The 14,731-nt window shown below is 34.8% G+C and overlaps 1 protein-coding gene across 5 annotated transcripts in view; it reads left to right on the top strand.

Annotated features, from left to right (window-relative positions):
• Positions 1-14,731, top strand: part of TASP1 (taspase 1) — a 283,764-nt gene that overhangs the window by 22,827 nt on the left and 246,206 nt on the right. The window contains exon 1 of one of the 5 annotated variants that reach the window (XM_044263465.1): positions 8,831-8,858. The exons of the other annotated variants lie outside the window; for them this stretch is intronic. Within the exon in view, the coding sequence (XP_044119400.1) occupies positions 8,856-8,858 (3 nt within the window). The 5' untranslated portion in view covers positions 8,831-8,855. Of the gene's footprint in view, positions 1-8,830; positions 8,859-14,731 lie in introns of those variants that run through there. 5 annotated transcript variants of the gene reach the window in all.

Below are 14,731 nucleotides of genomic sequence, written 5' to 3'. Positions count from 1 at the left end.
CATGTGGAAAGGACAATCTCAGGTACTGTGTGTGCTAACTTCTTCCTGGACATGGTAAAGAATCCAACTAAAACAAAGTTTAAAACTATTTCAGATGTGCAAGTCTATTGGAGCCAATATTTTATTTTAGAGTTTTGTGTTATGTTTGACAAGTAACTCTTTGTACTGCAGTTCTGTGGCTTTCAATTAAAAAAAAAAAAACCCATGAAAATAAACTGCTGTGATGTCCTTTTTCTGCTTACTTATGTTATATATTTATTTGCAAATTAGGCAGGTTAATAATAGAAAGGGGTTGAGTATGGAGGTGCAGTGCTTTTTTACTAAAGATATTTTTTGGTAATAAAGAAAAAAATACTTCTAGTTTTTATCAAAATATTGTATGCCAGATCAACAGTTGCTCTAATGAATAGGTATCAACATTTGTTGCAATTTTTATGACATTTCTAGAAGAGTTTGGATGTTTCATGAGGATCATAAAAAGCCTTAGTTCCTAATACATTGTATGTGAAGCTTTTTTTCCCCAACATAAAATATGTTGTCTTTCGTGTTATTGAAGCATTAAAAAAGTGAACTGTCCCAGATACTAAAACTGATATTCAATGTAACATATTTGACTTAAATGTTCACAGGGTGTGATGCAAACAAATGCTCTCTCAATTTACATCCAGGAGAGCTAAAGTATTACTTTAACACATGTTAAAAGTAGAGCACTGTAACTATTTGGCTAGATATAATTCCAGGCTGTCTAAGTTGAGTAATTTCCTCAGGCATTCCAACTTTGATCAACCACAGCAAGAACTTTTAGCATGTCTGTAAAGCAGCCAGTGCATCTGTAAATATGTCCTGAGGTAGAGAGAATGCCAGAAAAAGAAAGAATACTTGCTGTCGTTAAGGAGCAGTTACAGAATGAAAATGGAAAGTTTTTTTGTTTCCCTAGGAACTTTTTTTTAGATCATTGAGCCTCTAATGTCTAAGTATGCCCTGTGGTTCTGTATTAATGAATGAAAGATACTTCATTTGGGCCTAGTAAAAATGTTTTCTGGCTAACTGCTGCTAAAACTTATTGGTTAGAGTCCATTAATTCTTAACGTTTCCAGTCTTTATTAATGTAATGTTAATTGGCTAAAAAATCCAACATAAACAAGAGTGTATATCAGTCAAGTGTGTCTTGATTGTTTTTCATTGGCTAGTATTTGGGTGAAAGTATTCTCATATGCCCTGTTTTAGAGAATAATTCTAAAAACAGGCAGCAACATCATTATAGAAATAATTTCTTAATACCTTTGTTTTCAACAAAGGTGAAAATAGGTTTTTTGGGTTTTATTTTCAGTGACTTGAATATGAATTTGCAAATACCTGTTAGTTTCTAGATACAAACATTAACTAAGAATTTATAATGGTAAATTGCCCTGTGCTATGTTGGGAGCTGCATGTTTCCCATATTTTTGGACACAGCATGCTCTTATCACATGGATATCACTTGCCTGGAGGTTTTTTTAAGGCGTTAGTAACTACTTGCCTGCTGGATATTAAATTGGTCATTCTGGCTAGCTTTTTTCTGTCCTTGTTTTCTGTAGTCCTGTGATAACAAATATTGTGACTTCTAATTAGCTCCAGTTGTGAAAGTTCTGCTTTTTAAGTCAATATTATATCAAACATTAATTGAGGGGTGCCTGGGTGGCTCTGTGGGTTAAGCCTCTGCCTTCATCTCAGGTCAGGAGCTCAGAGTCCTGGGATTGAGCCCTGCATTGGGCTTGCTGCTCAGGTGGGAGCCTGCTTTCCCCTCTCTCTCTGTCTGCCTCTCTGCCTACTTGTGATCTCTCTCTCTCTCTGCATCAAACAAATAAATGAATGAATAAATAAAATCAATCAATCAATCAATCTATTGAAAAAAAAAAACCTGACATTAGGATGAATCCATAATCTTGTAATTTCTGTATGGTAGATCCCTATGATCGTCCACATTTTTCAGTTACGCAAAACAAGGATAACACAGTTAAATAAAATTAACCCGTAGTAAAAAAAACAACAAAACAACAAAAAACCTAGTAGCTTTACCTTCTCTTAATAGAGTGTTGTTGGTTTTTTTTTTTCATAACTGGACAAAAGGCAGTATAATTGGTAGGTTTACAGCTTTTAAGCCCATCCCCAATATCCTGAAAGAGGTGCAGAGAAATGGTGATTGGGCAAGTTGTGGAGGGTGGGTAGGGGAAGGGCAAAATTTGGGTAAGCTAATTGTGATTTCATAGGCAAGGTACTCAAGTGGATTTCTGAGTTGGTTACCTTGTTATTTGTTTGCCCAAGAATTTTTCTGTAAATATTGTCCATCTGAATGCTATTAATTTCTTCAAATTTAATACTTGCTTGATTTCATGTGCCTGTTGCTTTCATCTTGAAATCTCTATAGCTCACACTGAGACGAGAGCCAGCTTTTATAAAACTATGTAGGATCTGGTATCTAATTTATAGATAGATTCTTACTATCCTTTAATTATTTTACCTGATTCTCTTTGTCATATTTTACATATTACCTGAATATTGATACCACTGCCCCCCCGCCATGTAACTGTGTAAGTTTACGTGTTTTTGTTTGTGTGCTTTGTTTTTTGAGTTTTTCTGCTCCAAACTACTAGCCCCAAAGAGAGTATCATGTTTTATCATTTTGATAATGGCAGTCACTATTGGATAAAGTTGTAGATGAAGTTGATTAATAGTGATCAAGGAAGTCTTGAGAAAAATTCTAGGATTCCTTATTCTTCTTGTGGATTCTGGGGATAAAGCTTATCTGACTTGTTTGTAGGAGCAAAAAAGTATTATAAATTCCAGTCATCATAATCAGAAGATATGTGGCATTCCTGACCACTAACCTGGCACTTCTTAGTAAAGTGTGTTGACATGTAGTAGTTAGATTATAGGGCTTACTTCTGTATTTATTTTTCTTGTTTAAATAGCAAAAAGGAAGAATATTCAGTATTTTAAATATTCAACTAAGCATGAGAATGAAATCATGATTTGTTGTTTGGACTGGCATTTGTGTCAGAGAGCTTCTTTGTCTGGAATCTGTATTATATATTCAGTTTTCACTGAAGACTTAGCAAAGCTCAGATTTTGCATCAGAAGCTTGATACCTTACTAACTCGTGGACCAGTGGTTGCAGAAGAGACACCTCATATGTTAATTGGCTCATAGACTAGTTCTTAAAAATTGGAATTTGTTGCCAACATTTAAAAACTAGGAGACTCGAAAATCTGGATTTCAAACTTCTTTTGAAGAAAATACGACCTGGCCACATGGAGCATGCATTCTCTCAGGGCTATAGTCTGATAGGGCTGAATGACAGTTGCCATTTTTGGCACAGGAGGCTTTGTAATTAAGACTGTATTTCAGTTCAAGGTAAAGCGGAAAATAAGACTTGGACAGATACACCAACTTTTGTCTTGTTGAAAGGGCCAAGAAAATGAATTGATAGCTTAACAGGGATTTCTACCAAAAGTAAGAGTAAAACTGGAATGAGCTTTGATTTAATTTTTTGCAGTTGGAATTGGACTGAAATATTAACTTATTATTTTGAAAATGAACTTCAAATCAAACTAAAGACTTTCAAAAAATTTCCCACTGAAGCACTTTGAACCAGAACCTAGTATCTCACTCCAAAGAGTTTAGAGCTGGAGCTAAAGCAGATCAAAATACTGTATGGCCCAACTAAGATTGAACTAAATTGTTCCTTTATTTACTTTTTGTCTCAGGAGTAAAATATTATTTTCAGTGTTCGTGGTTAAGAATGTACCAGAAATGACCATAAGTACAAGCATATTGCACTAATTTCCAAACTTTGTCTTGCTTAGCTAATTTAGCTTCCAACATCATTTATCTTATCTTGAGCCCACTACTTTGTAATGGAAAACATACTTTGAAAAGTCGTTGATTTGCACATAATATTTGTGGCTGCATATGTGAGGATTACCCAGAAAGCTTTGTATGTCCTTTTTAGTAATTCTCTCATTTTATTAATCTTCTTCCAATTCATCTAATTTTTCTTCAGTAAAATTGAATCTTGGCTCCCAAAGTGGTTAGCTTTTGTAGCCTCTCATAGTTCATTTGTGTGTTTTTGCTTTTTGCCTCTTCCACGCTGTTGCTGATAAATGCCTTTATTTTTTAAAAATTTAAAAAGATTTTATTTATTTATTTATAAGAGAGAGGGAGGTGAGAGAGAGAGAGCGAGCGAGCGAGAGAGATCATGATTGGATGGGAGGGGCAGAGGAAGAGGGAGAAGCAGACTCCTTACTCAGCAGGAAACCTGAAGTGTCCGATCCCAGGACCCTGAGACCGTGACCTGAGCCGAAGGTAGAGGCTTACCCACTGAGCCACCCATGTGCCCAAAATTACTCATTTAAAAGTAATGCAGTGGCATTCAAACATTCATAATACCATACCACTATCACTTTCTGTCTTGTTCCAGAAACACTTCTATCTCCACAAAGGGAACTGTGTACCTATTAAGCAGTTGCTTTCCATTCCCTCCTCTCCGAGCCCCATGGCGACCACCAATCTGCTTTCTGTCTCGATAGATTTACCTATACCGGATATTTCCTATAAATGGAATCATACAATATGTGATCTTTTGTGTCTTCTTTTACTCAGCATAATATTTTTAAGATTAATTCATATCATAGCATGTGTCAGAACTTCATTCCTTTTGTAGAGGATTATTCAGCATTGTTCATGATTATGCCACAATGTATTTATCCCTTCATCTATTGGTGGATATCTAAGTTGTTTCTACTTTTTCACAATTGTGTAAAGTGTTGCTGTGAATATTCCTGTACAAGTATTTGAGTACCAGATTGTTAAGTCATACTAACTGCGTATTTAAGTTTTTGTGGAATCATCAAACTGTTGCCACAGCAGTTGACCGATTTTCTATTACCAACAGCAGTGTATAGTTACTCTGTATTCTTGCCAGCACTCGCTCTTTTTGTCTTTGTGATTCTAACCTTCTTATAAGTGTGAGGTGGTACATCACTGTGGTTATGATTTTTATTTCTCTAATGATTAATGATGTTGAACATCTTTTCTTTCTTTTTTTTTTTTTTTAAGGTTTTATTTATTTATTGGACAGACAGAGATCACAAGTAGGCAGAGAGGCAGGCAGAGAGAGAGGAAAAAGCAGGCTCCCCACTGAGCAGAGAGCCCGATGCGGGGCTTGATCCCAGGACCCCAGGACCATGACCTGAGCCGAAGGCAGAGGCCTTAACCCACTGAGCCACCCAGGCGCCCCTGAACATCTTTTCATGTGCCTGTTGACCATTCGTCTATCTTCTTCAGAGGAATGCCTGTTGATGTCTATTCAAGTCCTTTGGCCATTTTTGAATTGGGTTGTTTTTTGGTTATTAGGAGTTCTTGATATGTTCTAGATACTATACTACTGCTGCAAGTCTGAAATTATGTCAAAATAAATACTTGAAAGGAAAAATAAATTGTAATTACCCACATAGTTTTCTTGTCTCCTCAGTATAGTCCTCTGACCATGCCCAGTACTCCCTGTCTCCTGGCCTGTTTCATTTTTCTTCCATCATGTTTACTGCTATGTAATATGCCATCTAATTTATTTAATGTCTTATTGTCTGTCTCCTATAGCTAGAATGGGGGTTCCACGTGGGAAGGATATTTTTCTGTTTTGCTGTATTTCCACGGTTTACTTCCCAGATTTACAAACTATGGCCTGAAAGCCAAATCTGGACTGCTGCCTGTTTTTGAATGGTCTGCAAGCTCAATATGGTTTTTACTTTTTTAAATGATTAGAAAAAAAGTCAAAAGAAGGATAATGTTTCATGACACCAGAAAATTATATGAAACTTAAATTTCGGTGTTTATAAATGAAATTTTATTGGAACAAAGCCATGCTTATTCCTTTTTGTATTTTCTCTGGCTGCTTTCATGCTACAAAGGCAGAGTTGAGTAGCTATGGAATTGCCTGAATTTGTGGCCCCCAAAGCCTGAGCTATATAATATATCTGGTGCTTTACAGAAAAGATTTACCTGCCACATAGGTGGCCAATAAATGTCTGTTGAGTGAATGAAACTTAACCTGTACCACCACAGAGGAATCTAAATTGGAAATCTTTCAGTAATCCAGTTCTCAAAAGTTTGACCTTAATTAGCTGCTGAACAAACAAACACAAAAAAATCCCCAAGTGATTTTTTTGTATATGTGCTGCTGAAGCGAGCACTCCAAATGACTTTTTGGTGATACATTTTCACTGATATCTATTCATCCTGTAAATAATGAGAATTGATGATAAAATACCAGGGAATTTGTAATTCTTAGGATATGTGTCAGATAGGATAAGTGTACTGCACAGGTTTTGCCAGTGTTAGTTTGAAAAAGACTGTAAGAACATGGGGTATACATCCTGTTTTTATTACTGTGTTTAAGAAAAAGTCAACAAATAGTTTGTTTTAGAAGCTGTTTTTTCCCTCTTTCTCTTCAGCTTAAGGTTAATAAAGCTACCTGCTTGTTGGTGAAGGCAATAATTAAAATGACTTTGATATCTAACACAATTTGAATAAGTAACCATATTATCACATAATTTCATTCTACTATATTTTATTCATCTTATGATATATTTATTGATTTGCACTAGAGTAACTGGATATGAATACTAATATATTAGTAATTTCCTGTAAATGTCTAACTTCTTATAGGAAGATAGAAATTGGACAAACATAAATCATTTTATATAAAAATGATTTTATAATATGACAGTCATTAACATGTGTCATATAACATTTGAAAACTAAATTGTTTGTATCTGTAAGAGCTGTTAATAGAGGTCTCATAATAGCTCCCCGGAGGTACAGTATACCCTTTAGCCTTGCAAATAGTTCTTATTTTATTTTATGCTTTCAGCAAAGGACATTAAATGGGTAATACAGGTTGTGGTTTATAGTGAAAGAGTAATGTTTTGCAGATCTTTGCCTTGGCTTGGTGTTTCCAAATTTTGTTAATAGGAAAGGGTTTACAGGTCATGATGGGGATGTAGCTCCTGACTTGCATTCTTGGCCTTTCCACCCTCTCTTTGCTGGGTCAAGCAGTCAGAGGGATCTTACTTTGTAAAACTTGTGTCTCCTCTGAAGGTTATGAGTAAGCTTAAAAAATATTTTGCTTTTAAAATTTCATCTTGTAGAAGCTGAAAATGCTCTGGCTTGAATTTATTTCATTTCTCTTGTTTTAATTGTGAAAAGATTGGATTCTTAATACTCTTAAATTCTGGCATTTCTCTGTAAGAGTAACTGGTAAGGATAAGTATTAGCTTAAGGGTTATAATTCACAATGATCAATTATCCTATTTATATCTAGTTATAATTAACTCCTGTTCATTCATTCTACAGTTATTTATTGAGTACCTAATAAATGCCAAACATTACGTTAGACATTAGGATACAACACCGAAAAAGACAAATTATTGTACTTATGGGGCTTAACATTCTGGGGATAGAATTACACAAAAAGTACATGTAATATCAGGTAATGAAAAGTGCCGTAAAGAAGCATAAGATAGTGAGAGGAAAAAAAATGGTTGGGAAAGTTGGTGAAATGCTAATAACTCAGTAAGGGGAAGGCCCTCTGATACCATGTGAGCAGAGACTTAAATGAAATAGAGGAGAAACCCATGTGAAGATGTTGGGGAAGAGAGTTTTTGGTTAGAGGAAAAAGTGCCCTATTATCCCTTATTCCATCTTATTCTTTATACCACATCACTGTTGGACATTAGCTATTTATACGTATGTATATATATGTGTTTACACACACACACACACACACACCCCTTCACACACATGTGCATGCACACGCACATGGTCTTTATTGATTGGCTCTTTCTCCTACTAGAGTCACTCACTACAGTTAGCATTTCAAAGGATTAAATGAACAAATGTAAAAGCCCTAAGGTGGCAATGTTCTCTATGTGCCCATGAATTGCAAGGAAGTCAATGTGGCTGGTACATAAGATGTGTGAGGGAGGGAGGGCCAGGTCATGTAGGATCTTGTAACCCTTGGGAATTAGGACTTTAGATGTTAAGTATTATGGGAAACCATTTAAATTTTTGAACATGAGAATAACAGGGTCTAATAGATACTAGAAGGATTGCTTGCTGCTAATTGGGCGTAATTGTTTCTAGTTGTACAAAATGATTTAGGTCAGAAAATCAACAAATGACCATTTAAAAAACTTAATGTATATTTTTTGTAAAGGGAAAACTAGTATATAGGTGATTAGTTTATATCAAATGAGAGGTACACTTCTTTTTTGTCTGTTTTATCAAAGTATAATTTATATACAATAAAATTCACCAATTTTAATTGTATAATTTGATGTTATGATAAATGTATACAATCATGTAACCACCAATATAATCATGATATGTGACATTTCTGTCACTTCCAAAATTCCCTCTTAATGTCTCTCTGCAGGGGAGAGGCATTCTTTCAGTGGCCCCTGGCAACTACTGTCTGCTTTTTATCATAATTTGGCCTTTTCTAGAATTTGGATTAAATATAATCATACACTATGTGGTCTTTTGTGAGTGGCTTCTTTCACTTAGCATGATGCTTTTGATATTCCTTCATATTGTTAGGTGTATTAGGGGTTTGTTCCTTCATTGCTGAGTAGTATTTCATTGTGTTGATATATCATAATTTGTTTATCTATTTACCAGTTGATGGTCATATGGGTTGCTTCCAGTTTTTGGCTGTTCTGATTAAAGCTGATATGAACATTTCTATTCAAGTCTTTATGTGGACATATGCTTTCATTTTTCTTGGATAAATACCCAGGAGTAGAATTTCTGGATCTATGGTAAGTGTATGCTTAACATTAAAGAAACTGCCAAGCCATTTGTAATTTTCATTCTTACTAGCTAATGGATGAGGGTTGCAGTTGTTCCACGTTCTTGCCAATATTTGCTATTGTCTGTTTTCTTAATTTTAGCCATTTTATTATTTTATTGCATTTTATTTTAAGCCATTTTAGAGGTTTATATAGTGGTTTTAACTTACATTTCCCTAATTGCTGGTGATGTTATGCATCTTTTCATATGTTATTTGCAATCAGTACATAAAATTGTTTCCCATTAAAAATTTTGGATCATTTGTCTTACTGAGTTGTGTGAATTTTTTATATACTCTGAATGTAAGTCCTTTACCTTTATGTATATTTTGTAGGTTTTTTCTCCCAAGCTGTGGGTTGATTTTTTTTTAAAGAAACTTTCAATTTTAGAACAGTTTTAGATTTACAGAAAAATTCAGAAGATAGTACAGAGAATTCCATATACTTAACACCTGATTTCCCCTGTTACTAACATTTACATTAGTATGGTGTATTTTTCACAATTAATGAACTTGATTTGACACATTTTAATTAACTGAAGTCCATACTCCATTCAGAATTCCTCCATTTTTACCCAATATAAATGCTTTTTATGTTCCAAAGTGTTTTTTTACCTTAGATTTTTAAAATTTTCATCTTAGAAGTTCAGTTTATTTTTTTTTAATAGCTTCCTTTTCTTTCCTTTTACCCTCGTGTTTTCCTATACCTACATGAACATATAGAGCATGTTTGTGAGAGCTGTCTTAACATTATTGGCTAGCTTTGGAATTGTTTGCTACGTCTATCATTTGTGTCATTTCTGGATCTTTTTTTCATTGTAATTTTTTCTAGTTATGGGCCATAGTTTTCTGCTTATTTACATGTCTGGTCATCTTTGGGTTTATACTAAACATTGTGAATTTTATATCTTTGGGAGTTGGCTATTGCAGAACTTTGTTTTGGGACACTTGTTCATTGTAAATCATTTTTATTTTTTTGAGGCTTGCTTTAAAACTTTGTTAGTGTTGGTCTAGAGTAAATTTTCTAAAGTTAATTGGGTCTAATTTTTGTGGCGTTACCTTCTGAGACTTTCCCTGATAGCCTCAATCTGGCTGATGGGAAGATAACCTATTCTCACCTCTGTATGGGCTCCAGAAATTGTTTAGCTTACTGTTTTCCAGAGCATTTTCCTTTGGCCTTGGAAGTTCCCTATGCAGTCCCTATGCAGACTAATACTCATTTAAAGACTCTGGATCTCTGGACTTCTCTCTGTAGCTTTTTTCTTTTTGTACCCTGTACTGCATTTACTAGCCTTTCTAGCCTCCTTGAACTCATAACTTCATCTCCTCAACTCTGGAAGAATGTTGGCTCTCTTTTGGGTTTCTTTTCCCTGTGCTATGGCCTGGAAAGTATTTCTGGGAATTAAGTTGAGGCATCTAATTTGTGACTCTTCTTTCAGGATCACAGTCCTGTGCTGGCCTTTGATTGAAATCCATTTGTTGTGTATTTTGCCCGATTTTCTAGTTAGGAAGATAAATATAATCTCTATTATGCCTTCATAGTCAGAAGTAGAAGTTCAGTAGATATACTTCTAAAAAAATTTATTTATCTTTTAAAATTTCTTTTCAGTGTTCCAGAATTCATTGTTTATGCACCACACCCAGTGCTCTATGCAATATGTGCCCTCCGTAATTCCCACACCAGGCTCACCCAACCTCCTACCCTCTTCCCCTCCGAAATCCTCAGTTTGTTTCTCAGAGTCCACAGACTCTCATGGTTCCTCTCCCCCTCCAATTTTCCTGAACTCACTTCTCTCTATACTTTATACTTTATACCACTTTTAATTTAAGTCATCCCTGTACCAAACGTGGGGCTTGATCTTACAACACTCACATGGAGTCACACACACTACCAACTGAGTCAGCCAGGTGCCCATGAAATTATTAATATAGTTTGAAGTAGGAGAAATATTTTTGAAAAAAATTTCTTCTAAGATACCTTTTAATTTTTTGCACGCTATTTCGTATGTATTTTTAAAATGTTAAATTTAAACCATCATGCAGTAGTCATTTTCAGAATAACTTTGTTCAGTCTGTGATTTCTAATTGGATTATGTTAAAAATTTTGCCGAGCTGATAAGCTGATATATTCCATATCAAGGATTGTTGAGATATTGTATACTCTGGTATGATCTTGTGTGTATATTTTGGGAATTACTACATGTAGGTAGATGTTTTACATTTTTTTCACATTTCCGTTCCTTTTCCATACTTTGAAGATATGCATGATTAGGCAATGGAGGTTGTATGTAGTAAAGAAAAAAACCTCAAAAACCAAAAAAACCCAAACCTTTGTAATGTAATTTACTTGCTTATAATCTCTTCTGCTCTGTTCTCTATGAAAAGATCCAGGGCAAGAATTCGGGCTTCATCTGTATTAAACCATAATTCTTAATTTAATTAATTAATTAATCAATAAAATTAATTATTATTTAATTATTCTTTGGTTGTGATCTCTTTCCCAAGATTTAATTATGAACTGATTTAGCTAGAAATATTAAGTTGGAAGACCTTAATGAAAATCCTTATGCTTAGTTATGCATACTCTTCCCTCCATCTTATAAAATGCCTTTTCTTATTCATGGTTTTATTTATTTCTCAAGTTTCACAGTTCTGTTCCTTTCCCTTCTCTCTCTCTTTTTTTCTATTCCTACTACTATCATTTCCATGCCAGGTAGTTAGTATTTCAAGCCAAGTTGTAAAATAGCCCTCAGTTTGGTCTCACTGATTTCAGTCTCCTCTCCTTCCTTCTCATACAACATGTGAATGTCAGTTTGTTTCCTTGACCAATATACCCATTTTGACTTTCTCTTATACAGAAATCTTGACTGGCTTCTCAATGTTTTTTTTTTATTCAGGTTCAGCTTCTGATGTATTCAGCATGTCTCAGTCTTCAGATTTGGCTCCAGTAAATCATTTTTGCTAAACGTGTCTTCTGTGGCTCTGATGCTTTCCCATTGCCTATATGTTGCTCACATAATTTCCATCAGCTGGAATTTTCTAGCTTCCTGGCTACCTTCAGGAAGCCTGCTGTTAACTTTTCTGTCTTAGTCTATTGCTTTGGTCCATTGCTTTTGAGTGCTCAAAGCATTTATTATCTGTTTACTCAGTTCTATATAATTGCATACTTTTTTGTTTTTTTTCTATCCTGTGATCTTATTTAAAGTTCTTTTGACTATAAGGTTATTTAACTGCATTAGGACAAAAGCCCTGTTCTCTAATCTCTGACCCCTTTGCTCTAGTTATAGGTACCTATTAAGAAGGTTTAATGTTGTAGTCAGTTTTCTTAGATCTTGAAGAAATACAGGAAACGGGTATTTGTAGATGATATGAGGCATTTGGTGATCTAAAGGTTGATCCAGATTTGCCCTAGTTTATTAGATAATATAGGTCTTACCTTAGAACAGAGTTAATTTTCTGGATTGACTCAGTTTTCTAGAATGTGAGGTACAGGAGTAGGCCTTTCATCTATGCAGTGACGCTAAGGAGTGTCAATCTGATCTTTCCACACCCGGCTCTTTTTTATTTTAAAGTCTTTTAGAACTTTGTCCCCATGATGTTTATTTTTGTTGTAAGATTTTATATTGTTACATCCCCCTCCCCTGTATCTGTGGTTGGGAATCATGTATGATAATATATTGACATAACAAGACTAGTGGTATATATAGTTAAAAAAATAAGGCAGTATCTTTCTTTTAGATTTCAAATACATGACTGACGTCTTTTTGTTTTTTAAAATTTAAATTCAACTAGCAGCCAACATATAATACATTATTAGTTTTTGATATAATGTTCAATGATTCATTAGTTGCATATATGATTCATTGCTCATCATGTGCTCTTCTGATTCTAGGCCTTTATGTTCTGTGTAGTCTGCTGATATAAGGTTTTTTTCTTCATGGTCTCTTTTTGATTCATTGCTCATCATGTGCTCTTCTGATTCTAGGCCTTTATGTTCTGTGTAGTCTGCTGATATAAGGTTTTTTTCTTCATGGTCTCTTTTTATTTTTATTTTTTTAAAGATTTTATTTATTTGAGAGAGAGAGAGATTTGGGGAGGGGGGGGAGAAGGGGGAGAGAGAAAGAATCTCAAGCAGGCTCCATGCTCAGAGTGGGGCCTGATCTCACAATTGTGAGATCGTGACGTGAGCTGAAATCAAGAGCTGTATGCTCAGCGAACTGGCCAACCCAGGGACCCCTTCATCATATCTTTTTAAATATATAATTCACATACCATAAAATTCACAGTACACAGTTCACTGGTTTTTAGTATATTAATAAAGTTCTGCAGCCATTGCATCATCTACTTTTAGTTCATCTGAATCACCACAAAAAGAAAAACAGTACATATTAGCTGTCACTTCCCATTCCCCCTTCTGCAACCCCTGGCAACCGCTAATCTACTTTATGGATTTTCTTTTCTGGAAATTTCTTATAAATTGGATCATCCAGTATGTGATCTTTTGTGACTGACTTATTTGACTTAACATTATGTTTTTAAGGTTCATCCATATTTTGCCATGTATCAGTACTTCATTATTTTTTATTGCTGATTAATACTCCACTGTATGGATATACCATGTTTTACTTACCCATTCATCAGTTGGTGGGCATTGAGTTGTTTTTAGAAGTGCTGGCATATGAGTATTAAGTAAGCTGTTGTGATTATATGGGTGTAAGTTTTGTGTAGATAGTTCATTTTTCTCTTGTGTATATACCTAGAAATGGAACTGTTGGGTCAAATGGTAATTTTTAAGTTTTTGAGGGGTTTCCAGATGTTTTCCAAGGTGGTGTACCATTTTACCATTCCCATCAGCAGTATATAAGCGTTCCAGTTTCTTTATGTCCTTGCCAACACATCTGTCTTTATGATTCTTTTTGATGTTATTATAAGTGGAATTATGGGTGTGAAAAAGTAGCTTTTGCCTTTCCTTGATGAGTTTTGCCTTTGTCTTTCCTTGATGATTTGCCTTTTGATTTGCCTTTCCTTGATGAGTAATGGTGTTGAGCATCTTTTCATGTGATTATCAGCCATTTATTTATCTTCTTTGGAGAACTGTTCATTCATATTCTTTATCCATTTTAAAATTGTGTTTTTATTTTAGAGCTGTGGGAAGTTTTTTATATATCTTGGATATAAATTTCTTGTGAAATAAATGATTTACAGTCCCCCACTCCCATTCTGTGAGTTTTTCTACCTTTTTTATTGTGTGCTTTGAAACTCAAAAGTTTTAATTTTGATGATATCCAATTTATCTAGTTTTTTCTTTGTGGTTTTTTTTTTTTTGTGCTTTAGTGTCATATCTAGGAAACTGCTGTCTATTCTGAGGTCATGAATGTTTGCCCTAATTTTTTTTTGAATGGTTTTATAGTTTTAACTCTTACATTTAGGTCTTTGATCAACTTGGAGTTAATTTTTATATAGGGTATGAGATAGAACCCAGCTTTATTTTCTTGGATTGAATATCCAGTTGTCCCAGCTCCCCCCAGAGAAAAGACTATCCTTTGTTTATTGAATTGTTCTGGCATAGTTGTTGAATTGACCATAAATGAAACGCTTCTATCTGGTCACTCAGTTCTATGGAATTGATTGAATTCTATTGCATTGATCTATATGTCTGTCCTTAGCTATATCACACTTTTTAAAAATTTATTTATTTATTTATTTGACAGAGATCACAAGTAGGCAGAAAGGCAGGCAGGGGTGGGGTGGGGAAGCAGGCTCTCTGCTCAGCTCAGTGTGGGGCTTGACCCCAGGAGCCTGAGATCATAACCTGAGCTGAAGTAGAGGCTTAACCCACTGAGC

The sequence above is a fragment of the Neovison vison genome, chromosome 8 (genome assembly GCF_020171115.1).
Source record: "Neovison vison isolate M4711 chromosome 8, ASM_NN_V1, whole genome shotgun sequence".
NCBI classification, from domain to species: domain Eukaryota; kingdom Metazoa; phylum Chordata; class Mammalia; order Carnivora; family Mustelidae; genus Neogale; species Neogale vison.
Note: the sequence above shows the minus strand (reverse complement) of the source record. Positions and strands in the feature narration are given on the sequence as shown.